Genomic DNA, 22,033 nt, shown 5'->3' with positions numbered 1-22,033 from the left:
ATAGGGGACGCATGCACGATCCCCGCTCCCTCACCTGCACTGTCTATAGGGAACGCATGCTCGATCCCTCACCCGCTCCTGAACTGTCTTATAGGGGACGCATGCTCGATCCCCGCTCCCTCACCTGCACTGTCTATAGGGGACGCATGCACGATCCCCGCTCCCTCACCTGCACTGTGTATAGGGAACGCATGTTCGATCCCGTCTCCCTCACCTGCACTGTCTATAGGGGACGCATGCTCGATCCCCGCTCCCTCACCTGCACTGTCTATAGGGAACGCATGTTCGATCCCGTCTCCCTCACCTGCACTGTCTATAGGGGACGCATGCTCGATCCCCACTCCCTCACCTGCACTGTTTATAGGGGACCCATGCACGATCCCCGCTCCCTCCCCTGCACTGTCTATAGGGGACGCATGCTCGATCCCTCACCCGCTCCTGAACTGTCTTATAGGGGACGCATGCACGATCCCCGCTCCCTCACCTGCACTGTCTATAGGGGACGCATGCACGATCCCCGCTCCCTCACCTGCACTGTCTATAGGGAACGCATGCTCGATCCCTCACCCGCTCCTGAACTGTCTTATAGGGGACGCATGCTCGATCCCCGCTCCTGAACTGTCTTATAGGGGACGCATGCTCGATCCCCGCTCCCTCACCTGCACTGTCTATAGGGGACGCATGCACGATCCCCGCTCCCTCACCTGCACTGTCTATAGGGAACGCATGTTCGATCCCGTCTCCCTCCCCTGCACTGTATAGGGGACGCATGCTCGATCCCGTCTCCCTCACCTGCACTGTTTATAGGGGACGCATGCACGATCCCCGCTCCCTCACCTGCACTGTATAGGGGACGCATGCTCGATCCCCGCTCCCTCACCTGCACTGTTTATAGGGGACGCATGCACGATCCCCGCTCCCTCACCTGCACTGTCTATAGGGGACGCATGTTCGATCCCGTCTCCCTCACCTATAGGGGGTGAATGCACGTTCCCTGCTCCCTCTCCTGCAATGTCATTAAGAGCTTATTCAGATATCAGTGATTTTTCTAGTACGTAAAAAAACTGGCTCGATTTTTGTTAGTGCTTTGGATCAGATTTCCGTCAGTGTATGGATAATATGTCAACTTTTTGTCATCGGAGTCATCATTATATTTTTGTGTTATTTTACTACCAATCTTGTCAAAATAAAAAAGTCAGACAATGACAGAAAAATTAAGCCCCATGTATCACGAAAAAAAGATACAAAATGTATTTGTGAATGTCGGAAAGGGAAAATATTTCACAGCTCTTTAAACGGCTTGTTTAAAAAGAACAAATGCGCCTATTCATGAAGAGAGTTGGCTCATCAGCTCACCTGCAGACGTCATCAGCGGGTTGAAGCGAACACATGTGCCTTCATCTTCCAATTCCACTATGTCCACACCACAGGATGGAATAAGAGCAGCCAGCTGTTCTCCTAGCTGCAGAAAACCATAAGAAATCCTGAGCCTGACACCCAGCAAAACAAGCAATACAGAGCACGTGGATGGTCCCTTCGCTGCCATCTTACCCACTGATTCATGGCGTCATTCTCCCTTTCAATAGTATTCAAGTTTATTGTGGAGCCTGCAAGGCCAAAAATATTTTGTGGTTACGTACAGCACTAAGGACCATGACTACATAGAATTAATTAGATTTGGCAAATAAAAAAGGAGATGCTAAAATAATCAAAACAGAGTAACTCACTCATTCCTGGTCAGGCGATGGCTCTCCGCCACGGCTGTGTGACAGTCACAGCACATGCATGGAAAACCTGTGTGTGTTGGGCTCTCCATCCATGCATGCATTGTGACTGTCACACAGCTGCGACACATGCAGCTGCGGCGCCGATCAGTTGATTGGCCGGCGCGATCCAGGTTTCCGGGTTCCCTCCGCAGCTAATTCAGTAAGCGCTATAGCTTGCCGAATAAGAGGGAACCCGAACATATTCGCTCAACTCTAGTCACAACTAAAGCATATGTGACCGCTGCACCCAATCACTGAGTTCAGCGCTTTCATGCTGCCTAGATCAAATTGACCGCCAAGTTCAGTAATTGGCAGCAGCAGAGTGCATTGTAGGTAGACAGAGATAGCAGTCACCGAGTAGGACTGTCTACTGGTTAATAAGAGTTTTCCTGCTACCATAAAATTGGTGATGGGTGTAACTGTTACATTACTAGAGGCCCCACAATTAATTGGGACCCACACAATCCCCAATACAGGAAACCTCAGTCCCTTGTTCCTTCTCACCGACAAACCCAAGGTGAGGGCAGAGTTGTACTGACTACAAGGCACACAAATGGCCTGGCTGTCCCCATTAGACTAGCGGGGTCCCCATTCATACCGGACACATATGCATTACTGGTTTAACATGTGAGTGCCAGAACCAAATCAACAGAATTGCTGATGCCATGCTAATTTATAGTCCCGTTAGCCATAGGTTACATTGGTTACACACCTGACCCCGAGCCTTCGTAAGAGAATTTGAACACAACTACCGGTGAATTTCCATCATGTTCAACCTAAAATGTAAAAAAAAAAGCATCACGATATATATTGTAAATATCATAATTACCATTAATGGGAACAAGGGACTCTAAAAAGAGAGACAACTCCCCATCAATCAATAGATTTTACAGAAGAGGTTCATCCACGCTGCACAGAAAGGATGGCCTGCGTCTACACCATGGTGTATGGCTCCATAAGCCTCCTTATAAAGATATGGAAACCAGTGACACACACAGCAGCAGGCACGCAGCACAGATCAGAGACAATACCGCATACTGTACCGAAGTTCTGATGGAAGTTACGTCCTTGAGATTTTCCAGCAGCCTCTGACTCTGAAAGAAAGAAATGTGTGCAGAGTCTGAGAACGCGGCACTGCTGCAGTCACCGACATTATTGACTGTATTGCAAGGAAACGTCATTATTTGTGGAGGGCCAACCTTTAAGACCTCCCTTAATTCTAAGGGAGGCATTTGCAGGGCAGGAGCCTAGACATCACCATTCTAATAAAGGGGGTAACTGCAGTTCAGTACATAGCAAGGGGTGAAACTGTGTGCTGTCGGGGCCGCACTATCGCTTTCATTCTGAGGTCCCAAAGGTTGGATTTTCACAGATCATGAAATGACGACATATCAATACACCATCACTTTAAAATATAAGGACGTCCCTTTAAAACCAAAGGTCCCGGGATGTGTGTTCTGTATGTGTCTGAATGCCACGTCCACCCGCAGGGCAAGCACACAAGCTTGCGATGACACAGATGTCACTGGCAGCCTTGAGCGCTCATTTGTCCCCGCTTGTGGGCACAATTTTCAACCATGAGCAGCAGCTGCACAATGAGACCCTCCTGGGATTATTCACGTGTGCGTCGCGGCAGGAGCCATTGGCCTGTTAGTTCTGTAAAAATAAGGCGTGTTGATAAACCATGATCGCTATGGGAACATTGACGCATCTAACGATTTATGCTCACTCGTTGTTAGTGGAAGGGGAAAAGGCTCCAGTACTGCACTTGGCTAGAAGTGTTCTCCAGTATTATAATCGTATGGTCAAAAATGGGAAAAAAGGGAATAAATTAAAAAAAAAAAACATTAAATGGTTCTGCCTACTCCTATAGATATGCAGAATGCTTTGTAGGTAAAATTTCTCCTTGTGCTCCAAGTCAGTGTCGGGAGACTTTTAGGCCATGCAACACTCCTCTGGGAATTAAAATAAGCAAATAGCCTCTTCAGAGAGTGGGAATTCTAGGTAACAATTCTATTAACAAAACACATACCCTCTTTCTCTATAAAGAGATCATTCGCTTATTTTAATTCTCAGAGGAGTGTGGCATGGCCTATAAGTCTCCTTACACCGGCATGTCACTCTCCATAAAGGAGAAGCTCAATACCCTACAGAGCACTTTGCACTATAGGATTAGACAGGACTATTTCATGGGTTTTTTTTCTCGAACTTTTCATTTTTAACCGTACGAATATAATCCCGGAGAACCCTTCCACTACCAAGCACTGAAAGCAAAACGATAGATACGTGAATGTTCCCATAGTGACCAGTTTAGTGCCCTTGAAATTACCTTTTCCAGAAATAAACCAGTAATGGGAACAGAGACCAACCTTCTCTGTAGCGGTAAAGGCCACTCTGCACCGTGCACAACACTAATCAATTCTCTCGGCTAAATAGGATCCGTTCTTTTAGATATTGTGACCAGAGCGAGCGGGCTTTAATCTGTATGTCCGTGGGCTGTGCTGGGTGACGTCACGTTACTGGCGCACAATCACAGCCAGGACCTTCAGTCTCATCTGCTGTTATTTCATGAATGAAAAAGCTTTGCTGCGGTCTCTTGATGCAATTTTTTAAAAACCTCAGATCTGATTGAGAACAATAATGAATACAAATGATAATTCAGCAGCCGGGACCAGATATGGCCATGATGTACAGGCCGCCTAATCAATTTAACCCTGCCTCCGCAGACCATTCTCATTTTTGCATTTTCACTTTTTCAAACTTTTTTAATTTTTCTGCCAACAAAGCTGTATTAGGGCTCGCTTTTTTTTTGCAGGATGAGTTGTAGTCTTGAATTGCACCATCCATTTTACCATATAATGTAATGAAAAATGGGGGAAAAAAGAGAAATTAGAAATATATATCCGGGTTATCTGGCACTATAATATTAATGGCAGATTCCTGTTGCCCGATCCATGGCCAGCGTGAAGCAGACACAGGCTGCTGCTGCATTACAAACATCTATGTTTTTCTCGGGAATTGTGTTTCAGATTAAAACAGAGCTGAAAATGGAGAGAGACCAGATGACTAGTCGCAGAGGCATGCCCCCGTGACTATAGGGGAGAGGTCTGGCAGTCTAGCCCAGAGTGCAGGGAGAAGCCGGTGGAGACATACCCCTTGGACTAGTCCCCTTGTACCCAAACCATTTTAACTACTGTATATACTCAAGTATAAGCCAAGAATTTCAGCCTTTTTTTAGGCTGAAATTGCCCCTCTCGGCTTATACTCGAGTCATACCCAGGGGTCGGCAGGGAAGGGGGAGCAGCAGCTGTGTAATCATACTCACCTGCTCCAGGCGCGGTCCCTGCAGGTCCCTGGTTCCCGGGCGCCAGCAGCTTCTTCCTGTAGAGAGCGGTCACATGGTACCGCTCATTACAGTAATGAATATGGACCCGACTCCACTCCCATAGGGGTGGAGCTGCATATTCATTACTGTAATGAGCGGTACCGGTGACCACTCAATGCTGGAAGAAGCTATCAGCGCGGGGAGAAGACCATCAGGGAAGCTGCCAGGGACCGCGCCGGGAGCAGGTGAGTATAATGTGACCGCTCACTACAGGAAGAAGCTGCAGACGCCTGGGAACCAGGGACTGCGCCAGGAGCGGGTGAGTAACGCAGTGTGCGATATTCACCTGCTCCCCGTTCCACCGCTGCATCTTCCCCGTCCTCTGCACTGACGCTCAGGTCAGAGGGCGCGATGATGCGATTAGTGTGCCTGAACAGTCAGTGCGGAGGACGGGGAAGATGCACCAGCGGCAACAGCATATGGGGCAAATGTCTACATGCAGCATCTTATGGGGCATAATCAATGTTTGTGCAGCTTTATATGGGGCAAATGTCTACATGGAGCATCTTATGGGGCCATAATCAACGTTTTTGAAGCATTATATGGGGCAAATGTCTATATGGAGCATCTTATGGGGTCATAATCCGCATTTGTGCAGCATTATATGAGGCATATTTTAATATGGAGCATCTTATGGTGTCCATCATGAACTGTATGGAGCATTATATGGGGCTCCTGATTCAATATGGATATTCAAAAACACTTACCCTACTGATGTCTCAATTAATTTTACTTTTATTGGTATCTATTTGTATTTTGGACATTTACCGGAGCTGCTGTATTTTCCACCCTAGGCTTATACTGGAGTCATTAAGTTTTCCATGTTTTTTGTGGCAAAATTAGGGGTCTCGGCTTATACTCGAGTATATACGTATGTTTTTCTCTGACATGTCTTTTGCAAGAGTCGGTCATCACGTTGCTCAAGCTCAGTTGATAAGCGCGGGAGCCATTTTTATGTCTCCAATAATACAATTAAAGGACCTTTCGGGCGATTCATGATATCAGAAATACATACACTGGTTGTGTTATTGCAGCCGGCCGGGGAATATAGGTCTCTAATGACTAGTCCAAGAGGAAGGTCCCTGGTGGCTTCTCCTAGCTCTGATCCCCTATACTGATAGGTAACTTCCAATATAGACAAAAAGGGAGAGACTTGTCAGTCTAGGGGTGAAGAGTGAGGAGCAGCTGCTGGGTACGGGCCTTGGACTAGTCATCAGACGCATAGTTTTGGCTTTACAAAGTAAGTTTCATTTGGAAATTCTGCAGCGATTCAGAGGAAAACATACACGGATGCAATAACACAGCCATAATCCGATTTATGCTGCTCCTTGTTTTGGCAGCACAAATCTCAGAACAGGTTCCCTTTAATAACCGATCACAGGTCTGAACGGAGAGACCCAACAATTAGCAGGTGATCAGGGCCCAGAATATGGACATTATACACAAGAATTCAGGCGACTGCACTACATCTACCTGCTAGATATGCAATCCATACTGACTACATGACACAGCCATGCACGAGGGCACCTTGAGACCGGCCTCTATTTATGCACCCTGAATACCACCTCCTGCTTCATAGCCTCACTTACTGCCTACTGTCAGCCACTGCTCACTTGCTTTTATTCTAAGATGAATGATGAAGATTTTGGTATGACATTCATAACAAAAATACAGTTTATATTATAAAGACCTGGGGAAAACAAAATCAATGAACACCCTCCCTCAACCCACACTGGCTCAATACAATGGCATATTTCCATTTCAAGTAAATGACTAACTTCATTGAGAAATCATGAAGTGGGATTTCAGACAGTGACTTCCACAATAACTGAGGTTCTAAAGACTACATAGTCCATAGACGTTGGGGTGAAAAGCAAAGTTATCTGAAAACTGCACGACAGCATTGGTTATTCGAACAGCCGCCCCCAACATTGTGTTAGAGCTCCGATCTTCTGCTGGAACAGCACAGCAGGATATTTTTCTGCTGGAACAGCACAGCAGGATATTTTCTGCACCCAGCTGGCACTCACGTTCCCCAGCACAGAAGGAGCCAGGAACTGCTAAACAGGCAAAACTTAGAAGGGGACTTGGCACAACAACAGTACCAAACCATTTCTTTTTCAGGACTCAGGAGTATCCCAATGGTTGAACCCCGACTGATGAAAAGGTGATGGCATGTCCTAACAATATCAAGTCACATCCCAATATGGGAATACCCAGTTATTGATCTAAACTGATGGCGCCTCGTCACCTGCAGAGACACGGAATGAGTGAGGAGATGGTCAATATTCCAAGTAAGAGATTAGCAGAAAGATTTGGGGTACCCAGTTCCAACCTGTGGCCTGTCCCTCTGTTATAACCGGACTTCACTTTTGAGGTTGGCATCCTTCACCCATCATTTCCTGGGTGCCGCTGTCACTTCCTAGGCCCAACAGTCTGCGACATCATGAATACACTGTGCAGTAATTAGACCTCAAGGTTTTGGAAGGAACAGGGGTGCCCATGAAATGCCGCTCCGAAGTGGGGAGTTGCACAAGTGACATCTGGTCACACCAAAGGAATGGTCCAGACGTTGCAGCGGTGTGCCGCAAATCTTTTCCCAGTCCATCTTTAAATGGGTTGTTAGGTCAGAAATGATAAGCCTGCCTTCACTCTGTGACTGGCCGTCAAGTGTCAATGGAGTGAGGCCAAGACCACTAGACGAGTATATATCACACATACGTACCTGCCGGACCCGGCTAAGAAACCGCTGAATCCCCGCCGAGCACAGTGCGTATGTTGGGGGGATTCATAAGTCTGCGTTCACACAAGAGTCACTGGCTATAACATGGCCATCAGATTAAAAACAAGGTTGTTAGGAGCCAGTCAGTTCATACACATTAGATTTTTGGGGATGATTCTGATGGTAAATATCCCATGTGCATGGCCAATTCAAGTTACTGCTCTCTGTATAATGAGTGCAAGATATTGCAGAACTGGAACATTGGGTAAGGAATTAGAACAACTGTGTAACAAAATGTGCAAAAAATAAGTGACATTACTGTCACATCTGAGATAACAGCATTAGTTTTCAGCCCGTGAATATCAGACATATAAAGATGTGAATGTACATACCAGTTGGGATGCCTGCTTCATCCGCTCAACAATGCCATTGTGGCCGAGATACTGCAGCGACAGCCATAGTGGCAGAGCCCGAAGCTTTTCCACCGGCTGGCTTGTCGTGAGTCCAGCGGCAAGAGACTGATGAGAAACCCAGGAGATAATGGTAAGACAGGGGTATGTCATATGTGCACAATGACGATGAAGGTGATTTGTAAGTATAGTCTGCAAATATCTTACCAAGGAGGGATCCTCGTGACGGTACAAGGTAACAGCAGGCACGGCTGGAAGACCCAACCATGGTCCGAGAGTCAGTGTCATACTATCACACTTCGTGGCAGCCTGATACATAAAAGGGAAAAAAGAATTCATTAACTGATGAATATTATACTGAATGATCATTAACCACCCCAGTATTTGCATTTATGAGAAAGGAAACATTTGGTGTTCTAGTATTTTAAGAGGGTCTATCATTTCTACAGCCATGTCCGTTTCAGTAAATTGTTACTTCAGGGGAATGTAAGGAAAGCAGACTGTTCCTCTTCAATCATTTTCACCTGAAACTTAAGATTATCTATATGTGTCCACAACAGAGAGCCCAAGAACACAGTGGCACCAGAGTACAGGAACATTTACATCCATTGAGAGGCAACCAGCGCCAGATCCTAACGACAGGTGGTAGACTCCTCTTCTACGTGCATTTGTCACCAGTCAAGACCCTGGTTGAGATGGAGGAACTTACCAGTACAGATGCGCTGACATAACCCAACGCCAATGTTGCCAAATTTACTCTGCAAAAGAAAATATCTTTACATCAATTAAATATTTAATGCTTCCATCCAGTCAGACTCGAATCCTTTCACAGTAAATATTTCATGGATTTTGCAGCTATTCAGTTCTTGTAAGAAACCTTAAGCTTTCTCAGAATAAATTGGCGATTGCTTTTCGGTTTGCTGGTTCTTATTTTGCACTTTAAGCAAAGCTCTAGAAATTTTTTTTAACGTTTCAATGAATATAAAAATGTAGTTGTCAGTGACATCAATTCTTGAAGACGTCGTCACATAAAAAAACAAAACAAAATAAACTTAAATAAAAGAGACATACCCTTCCACATGCAACCAAATATTATATTGGTCACACAACTCCTTTAGTCTTCCCAGTTTGTCTGTGTGTCCTGCACCAGGGGTTCCTGCAAAATATATAATACATTTTCACAGGGGTTGTGAGAATAAAGACTCATTTAGACGGCAGATAATCGAGTAAGGAGTAGTGATGAGCAAGTGTGCTCGGTAATCAGGTTTTCCGAGCACGCTCAGGTGTCCGAATATTTTGGGGGTTCTTGGAGATTATGTTTGAGTCCCCGCAGTGGCATGATTTGCGGCTGCTAGACAGCCTGAATACATGTGGGGATTCCCTAACGAACAGCACAACCCCCACATGTACTGTCTAGCAGGTAAAAATCATGCGACTGCGGGGACTCAAACAATCTCCGAGCACGCCCAAAATACTCGGAGAAAACCCGAACATGCTCGGAAATGCCGAGTAACGAGCACACTCGCTCATCACTAGTAAGGAGCGTTGATAGGAATGTTTATTTCAGACCACAGGTCATTTAGGCAGGCCAGTAATTTCCGAAAAACGAGTAAAACACTAGTTCACTGGGTGCTATTCTGTTTAAGCAAGGCTTAAAGAGGATGTCCACTACTTTTTCATTGATGACCTATCCTGAGGATAGGTCATCAATGTCTGATCGGTCGGGATCAGACACCCAGCACTCCCTCCGATCAGCTGTTATCGGTGTCATCATCTGGAAATACTCACTTGCCGAGCTGCTCATTCTTCTGATAGAGGCCACGGCTGGGTACTACACATCCACCTCCTTTTCAAATCAATAAGGGGCAGATGTGCAGCACCCAGCCGTGGCCTCCATCAATAGAATGAGCAGCTCGGTAAGTGAGTATGTCCGACTGGTGCCGCCGCAAATAACAGCTGATCAGCGGGGGCTGGGCGTCGGACCCCAACCAATCAGACATTGATGACCTATCGTAAGGATAGGACATCAATGAACAAGTACTTGACAACCTCTTAAGAGATTATCAGTCTTGACAGGACATGTGCTGCCGAAAATAATGATATTCTATGTGGACAGAACGATCGTATTAACAATCGTTCTGTGTGCATGCGTTTGTTGGCCTACATAAACGGGTCATTAAACGACTGCCAATCGGCTTGCATCCTTGCCGATAGTTCACCAGGGCGGTTGGCAACCTACATTTGCCAGAAGTGTGTCTGAGAATGAGGTCCTTTGACTCTTGTTACCACTGATATTGCTCTAGCCAACCTAATGCCCTTTACAGTCCACACCACAGGGACATTTACTGCATTACTAGCTATGTGCAATTACGTACTCTCTCCAATAAGCATTAGTAGGTAATAAAAGCAACAATAAAGAATTACAAAACACAGAGTGAAATGAACGCACCAGCATTGGCCACTAATAAGAGGGGTAACTTCCCGGACTGCAGGTCTTCTTTCAAAAGACGCTCCAATAATGCCACATCCTAGAATCAGAGACAGAAAAAAAAAAATCAATGCAAGCAGACACAATAAATTATATAGTAACATAGTAAGGCCGAAAAAAGACATTTGTCCATCCAGTTCAGCCTATATTCCATCATAATAAATCCCCAGATCTACGTCCTTCTACAGAACCTAATAATTGTATATTGTAACATAGTTAAGGAATTTCGGAATTTCAATGTTCCTCATCTTTTCAGCTTCATAGAATTATGGCGAGATCCAAATTGCTACCAACTCTTACGTACAAGTAGATATTGTATACACAGGTATCGGATCGGGGATGAACGCTGATTATATAGTATGTTTATAAACAATGGTAACATGTATGGTGCGACTATCAGTAATAGGAGATGCCACATAGCCGAGCAAATCTGGATTACGCTGCGTGACCCCAGCAGAGGTCAAACATCCATTCTGCCCATCATGTTAGTCAGCTGTTCAGGATCTTGGGTTACAATCCTGCACAGTGAACCATAACCCGCACTGTTAAGGTCACACATTGCGGACACATTATACAAGTATTCTCTGCTGGTCCGTTAGCGGCTTCTATAAGTATTGCTCTGAATAGCACAGAAATGGAGTAAACCATATATTCCTGCATCATAGTCAATATTCAATGATCTTACAGCTTCCTTAAAGGGAATCTGACAGCAGGTTTTTGCTACCTCATCTGAGAGCAGCATAACGTAGGAAAAAAAGACCCTGATTCCAGCGATGTATCACTTACTAAATGCAGCAGTGGTGACAGTTTTTAAGATGTTGCATGTAGCAGAGCTCAGAAAGCTGCACCCGCCCACACAAGGCTCTGTATGTACATTGTCAATAGACAGTAAGCTGCTTATCAGATGAGGGGGACTGGCCAGACCAGCGCTTGTGTGCACTGTGGACGAGCAGTGATAATCTCCTGGTGGTAAAACCTTCATTGTATGCAAACAACGGCACACAACATAATAAGTGACACATCGTTGAAACCTGTTTCTTGGTCCCTACCTCATGCTGTCCTCGGATTACATAGAAAAAAAAAACTTGCAGGCAGTTTCCTTTTACTACTTTATAGTTAGAATGGAGACGGTTATCACATTTTATATGACAGATAGCCTATTGAATAGACCAACAAATCATTCAATACAGCAAAAAAAAGATAGCCACATTACTTTTTTCTTGTTTCCTATATATCCCCCAATGAAGAGCCCCCAAAAAATTACCATTTGATGCTGGGATCCAAACATTGTATTACAAGGCACACGGCACAAGCACGACAGCGGAAGTCCAAGCTGAAAAGGAATGAAAAGAAATAAAAATGACCAAATACTCAATTATGTGAATACTAGAGATGATCGAATCGGTCTGAAACTTATGCCCAAAAGATTGCATCAGTCACAGAGGATGACATGAACTCAGGCGTGATCGTGTGGGGGAAAACACTGAAACATAAGACATTACAGGGAAGTCCCATAATGCCTGGCAGCCATCCAATCAGAAGGAACTGTACTAGCCTGTATAAAAGTTAAGGCAAGGAACGCAGCAGTTATTTGAGGGCGACTTAGAACAGTAAGAGATTGTAAGAGCTCACAGCTCATCCAATAGGCACAGGTAGAGAAAGCCTGAAAACATCGGACAAATGCTCCAGACAGAAATATGTTGTATAACTGTTACAGTGAAGATGATGACGGTAGTAGTCTCCGAATAATGTAGAGATTCAATTGATAGGGGGAGAGATAGGAGAGGTGCAAGCAGCAGTGCTAGTGTGATTGATAAATTATATACTATAGCTAGCATCTGTCCTGTTGCATTTCAATTACACATTTTCTTTTCTTAGAAGGTGGCACAGAAAAAAATAATAATCTGAAATAAGTGTCAGAAAGAAAGCTTGCTTGGCCAAGCAACTGTACTAAGCTTTTTCATTTCTTATGCAATACATTTTGTGAAGGGGAGATCCAAGAAGTATAATTACTCCTTGCGGAGAGTGACATGCTAAGCATGCCGAGATGAGGAGACTTAAAGCAGCAATGCTCCTCTGGGAAATATGCAAATTGTCTCCTCAGAAGGAAGAGGACTAGAACTCTAGTGCGACCTATTGGAAGTATCAACCCTAAAAGTCACTGTTGACCCCTTAACGAGCCTTGTCACATGACTTAGGATAAAAGCCAAACCAGAATCTCAATTTGCAGACACTGCTTCGGGGTACTGCCCCTCGTCAGTGCAAAGTGTGAGACCTGGTTTGGCTGAGTGAGAGGCGTCTGCTCGGGATCCAAGAAGTAACGTTTTTCCTTGTGGAGAGAAGGAAGGGGGCATAAATTGTTATGCGAAAATTGAAAACTTCCCAATATCCAGACATTTAACTACGACTGTGTACCTCACAAAAGTATTTGTGTCGCAAACAATTTTTGTTTACACATTGGTTTTACTAGTCAAATTTTTCATCTGTATACAGCAGAGTAATACAGCGCCCCATTAGGGGAGCCAACGTTTTGGACGTACACTTACCTAGTATTTCCTACTAAGCCAATTCTGAGAAGGGGGTTGAATTTTGTTAAATAGAAAAGATAACTTTGTAGTCATTTCACTGTACATGTCTGCTTTTGCACACGTGCTTTACTTTCTGTACATGTACCTATGCAAAGTAGCATTTCATATTACATCCTTTTTCGGTTAAAAATAATCTCAGAAGTTAACTAGTGTTGTACAAAATGTATGATAAAAGTGTTAATGGACAAAGTGTTAGAGGAAAAAAACACACACGCCACAGCTAAGAATGTGGGAACCACAAGCAGCAGCACCACCACTGGCACCAGCCGTCAGGGTAGAGGTAGTACCAAATGCAGGCCTCCTTTGCCTATATCAAGTGTATTAGTGAGGTAGAAGCAGGGGGTACTATGGAATACATGGCACATGACTCGTCTAAGGCACAGTAGTATGATGTTACCACTGACAGCGACACAGTCAGTAAGAATCAGTGTTCAGCCTGACCATAAATTTTTGGACCGTTTTTAAATTAAAAAACAAAAACATGAAAAGTCTGCAAATGCCCTGTGCTAGTAAATGGGCTGCTGCTTAATACCAGATTACCATCTGTTTTTACAATGAGATGACGGAAATTTCTAAGACTATTTAGTGTTAAATAGCTTCAATGGGGTTGGATACAGGTCTACGAGACTTTGGAGTGTTCTACACTAGAGATGAATGAACATGCTCAGATAAGGTCTTATCCGAGCATGCTCAGGTGCTAACAATGTTTTTGGCGTGCTCAAATAATATGTTCAAGACCCCGCAGCTGTTGCACAGCCGCAACACATGCAGGGATTCTCTAACAAACAGGCAATCCCCACATGCGTTGCAGCTGTCTAACAGCTGTCTAACAGCTGCGGGGTCTCGAACAGATTTGAGCACGCCGAAAACACTCGGTTAGCACCCGAGCATGCTAGGTTAAGACCTTATCAGAGCACGTTCGTTCATCACAGTTATACAAGTCTTTTCAGGGCAACTGGAAGCTTTGCAATATTTGCAATATTGAAATTCATTGTAGATTGATTTCCTGCAAATGTAATTTCTCCTACGCCTCATTAGGGGACACAGGACCATGGGTGTTATGCTGCTGCCACTAGGAGGACACTAAGTTAACACAGAAAGATTAACTCCTCCCCTGCAGTATACACCCCTTGACTCGCCAGGATGCAAACCAGTTCTTGCTTAGTGTCCTTAGGAGGCACTTGGGTCTGTTTTCAGACCCCAACTTTCTTATTTTAATTTTTATTTTAAAATTTTATTTTTCTGTAATTTTCTATTTTTTACTTAATGGAGTGAAGGGGGCGACAGATTCCTTTTATAGGGTCCACTCTCCCCCGAACCATCAAAAGGCGAGCACGGCAAGTATACCTACCCGTCCCTCTCCTGCGACATCTGGGGCACGCCTAACTTTACTGGGGCGACGGTTCCTTTTATGGCCCGATCCTTTTATGCCCCCCCCCCCCCTGCAAGATGGCGAGCACATAGAGCCCGGCTCTCATGTTCCTCTCCGGGGCCCGACACGTGAGACAAGGCCCACATCTGATGGTGTCACACAGCCCCACGACTAAAGCCCCCCTTGGGGGACAGAGGAAGATGGATGGCAAGGTGCATGGATTCAGCACCTTCACAGTGACAGGAGGCCAGGGCCCGATTTACAAGCGGCACTATGAGTACATACCGCGCTCCCATCTGCGGCAGTGGTGCGGTCCGGGTGAGGCGCCGACGGCCGGGTGTCAGCGTCGGTCAGCAGCGTTCCGTCGCAGCCGCCACGCATCGCCGGCAGGGCCCAAAAATTTAGTCCCCGGCTTTTCAGCCGGACTAAACCGCAGTTCCGCCCACGACCATAGCTCCGCCCCCTATACCGGCGCTTCTCGTCTAGGATGAGAGGCGCCCCTGCAAATCTCAGGGGCCATATTACTCTCATCTCTGCGGGGACAACAAGACCCCCAAGGTGGCACGCTGACTGACAAGGACCACCGCGGCTACATTTCCTCCCCGGGAACACAGGCACAGGACCGTGGGTAAGCTGCATCAAGAAAGCTTAACCCCTTCCCTGTACCATAGCGCATATCCTGCCTCTGTCTGTAAAAAGACTATGTCTCAACCTAAGGAGACCAAAAAGACTAACAAGAAGCACACAGTGTTCTTCACTTTGTGTGCCACTTGCAATATGGCCCTGCCACGAGCTCACAATACCCCATTATGTGCGGATTGTGACCCGGCCTCTGTGCAGCCGCCTCCCGCCGCCGCCAATCCTGCAGAGTCTAGTCCCCCTGAGTGTGACTGGGAAGTGGCCCAATCTATGGCTTCCCTAGCCAAGGCAATTGACTCCCTCCGGGGTCCCTCTTTAAGTCAGACCGCGGAGGACTCTGGCAAAGGTATGGATCCGGCCACCAGCAGGGGGCGTCCTCTGTCACTAAGGGCTCGGGGTGCCAGGAAACGCTCCCATGTCTCACCCTCCAACCACGGGCGTGTTTGCCTTTCAGCATCCGCGAGATCAGTTTCTCGTTCCCCTTCTCCGGAGAACCTAAATGACTGAATACGAGTCCGAGGACTCTTACGTTCAGGATTCCTCGACTTCCCAAGAGACACTGGATTCTCTCATTGAAGCGTGGACGAGGAATCCGTATCCACTCCGGACCATGCAGTGTCTTAAGAAGACAAAACGTGTTCAAAAAGTATTTGTCACTTATCCGGAGTTTAAAGAAATTGTACAAAAACACTGGGACCGCCCTGACAAACGCTTCATGGGGCAAAAGCCTATTGAGGCCAAACACCGTTTTGCTCAGAAACTAATCAAGGATTGGCTGCAGTCTCCCTCAGTGGATCCTGCAGTATCGCATCTCGCTTCCAAAACGATCCTATCTGTCAGACGGTTCCTCAGTCAAGAACCCCTCTGACCGCAAAATTGACTACCTGGCTCGCTCTGTCTTCGTGGCCACAGGAGCGTCTCTCTTTTCATCCTTCGCCGTTTCTTGGGTGGCTCAGGCTATGGTCGCTTGGGCTGAGGTGCTTACCACGACCATCCAAGACAGTAATCTCCCTCCAGAGGTGATCAACCTGTCTAACCAGATAGCCCAGGCTGGGGACTTCGTAGTTAACGCCTCAATAGACGCGGCCAATTGCGCTGCACAGGCAGCCGCAAATGCAATATCCATCAGAAGAGCCCTGTGTCTCAGAGATTGGCAAGCAGATTCTGCTTCCAAGCATTCATTGACATCTCTACCTTATCAAGTTAACCGTAACTGGAAACCCAGACCACGGTCATCTGGGTCTAAGGGATCCAGATCCCTTAGATCCTCCACTCAATGACTCGTTGCAACATCCGGAGGACATCAACAAAGTAGGAGGTCGCCTACTTTCGTTCCATCAAGCCTGGCTCTCGGTTGTCTCTGACGAGTGGGTCAGGGAGCTGGTGTCCTCCAGATACAAAATAGAATTTGCTTCTTCCCCCCCCCACGACACGTTTTTTCCAGTCGTGTCCTCCCACACCAAACACAATGGCTTTTCTCCAGGCCATACGGGCATTACAAAAGGATGGAGTCATCATTCCGGTTCCCCAAGACCAAAGGTTCAAAGGATTTTACTCAAACCTTTTCGTGGTCCCAAAAAAGGACGGATCGTTGCGTCCAATTCTAGATCTAAAACGTCTGAACAAATTTGTCAAAATTCAGTGCTTCAGAATGGAATCTCTCCGCTCTGTCGTCACGTCCATGGAAAAAGGAGAGTCCCTAGCATCCATAGACATCAAAGATGCTTACCTCCACATCCCAATTTTTCCACCTCATCAACAGTTCCTTCGCTTCACATTTCACGAGGAACACTTCCAGTTTGTGGCCTTACCTTTTGGCCTCGCCACCGCTCCCAGAGTTTTCACAAAGGTTATGGCGTCTGCCATGGCCATTCTTCATTCCAGGGGAGTGGTGGTACTTCCGTACCTGGACGACCTACTGATAAAAGGCCCATCATACCCAGCCTGCGAAGAGTCTGTCGATCTCACGGTGGATACTCTTTCTAGCCTGGGTTGGAAGATAAACTTCGAAAAATCCTCTCCGATCCCGGCTCAACGGATCTCCTTTCTTGGAATGACACTGGACACTTCCCACGGTCTAGTCATTCTCCCTCCAGACAAGGCCTTGGCATTGCAGCTGGGAGCTCGGAGTCTCTCCCGTCCAGTCTCCCACTCCATTCGTTTCAGCATGCGCATTCTCAGGCAGATGGTAGCAGCCATGGAAGCAGTTCCGTTTGCGCAATCCCTTCTCCGTTCCCTACAACATGCGCTGATGTCTGCGTGGAACGAGAACCTGTCCTCTCTCGACCGCCGTTTCATTCACCCTCAGGTGGTGGACGCTGAAGTCCTCCCTGAACCAAGGAGAGTCCTTTCTCCCAGTCCATTGGCTGGTGGTGACCACCAATGCCAGACTCCTGGGCTGGGGTGCAGTTTTCAAACACCACACAGCACAAGGGCGGTGGTCCACTCGAGAGTCGCGTCTCCCCATCAACATCCTGGAAATACGAGCTATCAGACTAGCATTGCTCAGTTTTCGCCATCTCATAGCAGGTCAGCCCATCAGATTCCAATCCGACAATGCCACAGCGGTGGCGTACATCAACCGTCAAGGGGGAACCCGCAGCAAGACGGCCATGCTCGAGGTGTCCCACATTCTCCGTAGGGCCGAAACCAACCATTCGCCCATCTCGGCAATCCACATACCAGGTGTGGAGAACTGGGCGGCGGACTTCCTCAGTCGCCAGGGTCTTGCCTCGGGCGAGTGGTCCCTCCACCCGGAAGTTTTCCAGCAGATTTGTCATCGCTGGGGAACCCCAGACGTGGACCTCATGGCCTCCAGGCTAAACAACAAGGTCCCACAGTTCAATGCCCGATCTCTTGACCCACGTGCCATCGGAGCAGATGCCTTGGTCCTGCCGTGGTGTCAATTCCGCCTCCCGTACATTTTTCCTCCTCTCCCCCTGCTATCAAGGGTCATCAAGAAGGTCAGGGCAGAGAGGGTACAGTGATCCTCGTGACGCCAGACTGGCCGCGCCGAGCATGGTACGTGGAACTGGTTCACCTGGTCACAGACATCCCCTGGTGTCTTCCAGATCGCATGGATCTTCTCTCACAGGGCCCGATTTACCACCAGAACTAGGGGGCCCTGTCTTTGACGGCCTGGCCGTTGAATCCTGGATTCTAGGCCAAGCGGGTTTCACTCCCAAGGTGTCCTCCACCATGATCAGGGCTAGGAAACCCGTGTCCATGCGCAGTTACCACCATACCTGCCGAATCTTCTTCGCATGGTGCGACGCACATGGACGATCTCCTCTGGCATTTTCCATTCCTTCCATAATGGAATTTCTCCAATCAGGACTAGAGTCGGGTCTCGCACTTAGCTCTCTCAAGGAACAGGTGTCAGCATTGTCAGTTATGTTCCAATGAAAAATTGCCAATAGATTACCGGTTAAGACGTTCTTTCAGGGAGTTTTCCATGTGGCGTCTCCCTTAAAAATGCCTTTGGATGCTTAGGATCTTAATTTGGTCCTTGGAGCCCTTCAGGAGGCCCCCTTCGAACCACTGCAGGACGTCTCTCTGACCTTCCTTTCCTGGAAGGTAGTTTTCCTAGTGGCTATTACATCCATCAGGCGTGTTTCGGAGTTGGCGGCACTTTCCTGCCGACCTCCATTTCTGATTTTTCACCCGGACAAGGCAGTCTTGAGGACTTCCCCTTCTTTTCTGCCCAAAGTTGTTTCCTCTTTTCACCTCAACGAGGAGATTATTCTGCCTTCGTTCTGTCCGGCACCAGTCCATCGCATTGAGGAAAGCTCTGCACATTCTCAATGTGGTGAGGGCTCTTCGGCGGTACGTCTCACGGACGGCTCCCTTCCGCAAGTCGGATGTCCTATTCGTACTTCCAGAGGGACCAAGGAAGGGTTCTCCCGCTTCCAAGGCTACTCTAGCCAAATGGATTCGATCGGCTATTCAGGAATCCTATCGTGTCAAGGGTGTTCCTATCCCAGCAGGGATTAAGGCCCATTCTACTCGGTCGGTGGGCGCCTCTTGGGCCATTCGGCACCAGGCGTCAGTACAACAGGTCTGCAAAGCTACGACATGGTCCAGCTTGCATACTTTTACAAAACATTACCACATTCATTCTCTATCTTCTGCAGACGCTGCCCTTGGCAGGCGCATTCTTTAAACGGTGGTACCTTAGCTGTAAGCCATTGGACATGGGGTATTAGCAGCCATGTTGCTCCCCACCCAGGGACTGCTTTAGGACGTCCCATGGTCCTGTGTCCCCCAATGAGGCGTAGGAGAAAAGGACATTTTTGTGTACTCACCGTAAAATCTTTTTCTCCGAGCCAATCATTGGGGGACACAGCACTCACCCTGTTAGCCTTTTGGCTTGTTGTTACTTCTTTGGTTTTGACAGTTTTATTGTCTTTAGTTTAATACTCCTACTGCTGTACTACAGAACTGGTTTGAATCCTGGCCAGTCAAGGGGTGTATACTGCAGAGGAGGAGTTAATCTTTCTGTGTTAACTTAGTGTCCTCCTAGTGGCAGCAGCATAACACCCATGGTCCTGTGTCCCCCAACGATTAGCTCGGAGAAAAAGATTTTACGGTGAGTACACAAAAATCTTCTTTTCTTTGAAATACTCTGGAACCTGTCAAATTTTAATTTAAAAGAGATCCAATCTTATCTAGTCAAAAGCCTAATGAACTGTTAATGCCTTTTTGGGTTATATAGACACACAGCCTATATGTATACTTCATTTGTGTAGGTTTCCTACCTGATTACATAGGTACTGTCCGAGGCCAGGTCTTGAAGCAGCACTCATATAGACAACAGGCTGTCTGTTATAGAGGACATTGAATCCTTCGGTTGTGTAGTCTTCATAGCGGGAATGGATGACAAGTCTACACACTTTAAGAAGGCCCTCGCGATCTTCCTCGTGATAATAGGCAGAGCCATTTTCATACCTGTAAAACAATAGAAACTTATGTACACTAATACACATGACTGCGGTAAAGCTAAACTCTAGGCTTAACTGCCCCAAGACAAAAATATGCGGAAATAAAATAGTATATGACTATTAACATTGGGCTTAGGCTACACTGCATTTTTGCAAAATTATACAGTGAGGACAATGAACAACTGAGTTGCACCATCTACAACTGCAATCCAGGAGAAAGGGAGTCCAGAAGAGCTCAAGAAAATGACAAATCTGTTATTTTAATAAATAAAAAAACAAAAAATTAGGTTAAAAATAAAATGTGGTCACTGGTGAAAGACAATGTTGACCGGCGTGCTGTATCTCTCAATAAACATATTAAAATATAAATATATAACATGCTTATAAATGATCTGAACAGTATCAGTACCTGAATAGTCTACAAAGCCACAGAGTAGTGTCAGAAAGAATTCTTGTGGTCAATTTTCGGAGCCGGTCCTTGTCCAGCACGGAGATGTATGCCGCCAGACTGTGTCCCAGCAGCGCCATGTGACCCTGCTCCCCGACATTCTGAATTCGGCTAAAATATAATGACACGCACATACATTTTACATTATGCATAAGATATTGCTGCTTTTAAAATACATCCGGCAACAGGCTACCAAAGCCGGCGAGTCCAAGGCCCCAACCGGATGAGTGACATTCCTTTCATCCTGCCTGATGCTGTAACAATATAGCTGATAATAGCGCAGCTCAATGAGTCACTGACACGGCCCCGATGACTGGCGTTTCCGAGCTTCAGCAAATATATCATTACTACTTGACCTATTACAGGCCCGCCAGGACCGGAGTGGCAGATAAGCTCTGTAAATCTGACACACAAATCTAATAATGGATGGGATTACAGAGCACTCCTGTGCCATCCGTGCGGTATGGCTGCAGAACATGCTACAAGAACGGCACAATTTATGCTGGAATTGCTCCGTCTGCAGAAGAGGAGACATAACCCAACATGGGACATCTACCTGAAATATTAATTCCTAGCACATTTCCATGCAATTCTCGGTAGGCCGCTGGTCAGGTCAGGATTTGCTATGCTGTGAAAAACTAGAGGTAATTTTCAAAACTACTGCAAATGAAATAAAGAGGAGCAGATGTCCTTAAAAACATGAACACATCACGCATATATATCTCCAACATCTAATTCGGGCAATACCGTCACGTTTCCCTTCTGCCGGCCTTGTAATCTTATTACTGTACAATATGTACATTATATATCTCCTATTATAACAGTTGCATACTGGAAGGATGAGGCATTTCCAGCACAACTCAGGGTGTACAAATCAGCTCTCCTGCAGAAAAAGAAAGATGTCTGTAGTGCCACCTATTACTGGCGGTTACCCCATTAGTCAATATCCAACCCTTTAAGACTCCCTACACCGGCCGATGGTTCCGCCAGGAGAAACAGTAGAGTTTAGAACCACGGCCATGTCAAAGGCCCCTCACCCAGCTAATTACTACCCCGCTGTGCACTGATAAAGCCCCTCATACACTTTAATAAAAAGCTTTGCCCAGGAATTCTCTCACCCACCTGTCTCACACACAGGAGCACTCATCTGGCCGAGCGAGTGCTCCTGGGTTCTCCATGAGAGAGCTGCTGCCAGACATCAGCTTATCTCTTATGAGGACTTAAGGTACCGTCACATTAAGCGACGCTGCAGCGATATAGACAACGATGCCGATC

The 22,033-nt window shown here is 46.6% G+C and overlaps 1 protein-coding gene across 4 annotated transcripts in view; it reads right to left on the bottom strand.

Moving 5' to 3' along the window:
* The window catches only part of PDXDC1 (pyridoxal dependent decarboxylase domain containing 1), an 80,586-nt gene that overhangs the window by 25,727 nt on the left and 32,826 nt on the right, over nt 1-22,033 (bottom strand). For all 4 annotated transcript variants that reach the window (XM_069734108.1, XM_069734111.1, XM_069734107.1 and 1 more), the window contains 12 exons: nt 20,720-20,869; nt 20,128-20,317; nt 12,036-12,104; nt 10,733-10,811; nt 9,355-9,439; nt 8,993-9,041; nt 8,491-8,592; nt 8,266-8,391; nt 2,810-2,860; nt 2,479-2,542; nt 1,552-1,607; nt 1,357-1,462 (listed from right to left, as the gene is read on the bottom strand). In XM_069734108.1, coding sequence (XP_069590209.1) covers nt 1,357-1,462; nt 1,552-1,607; nt 2,479-2,542; nt 2,810-2,860; nt 8,266-8,391; nt 8,491-8,592; nt 8,993-9,041; nt 9,355-9,439; nt 10,733-10,811; nt 12,036-12,104; nt 20,128-20,317; nt 20,720-20,869 — 1,127 coding nt within the window. The remainder of the gene's footprint in view (nt 1-1,356; nt 1,463-1,551; nt 1,608-2,478; nt 2,543-2,809; nt 2,861-8,265; nt 8,392-8,490; nt 8,593-8,992; nt 9,042-9,354; nt 9,440-10,732; nt 10,812-12,035; nt 12,105-20,127; nt 20,318-20,719; nt 20,870-22,033) is intronic.

Source organism: Ranitomeya imitator, chromosome 7 (genome assembly GCF_032444005.1).
Source record: "Ranitomeya imitator isolate aRanImi1 chromosome 7, aRanImi1.pri, whole genome shotgun sequence".
In the NCBI taxonomy this organism is placed as follows: Eukaryota; Metazoa; Chordata; class Amphibia; order Anura; family Dendrobatidae; genus Ranitomeya; species Ranitomeya imitator.
The sequence above is the reverse complement of the archived record's forward strand: the minus strand, read 5'-3'. Positions and strand labels throughout refer to the sequence as shown.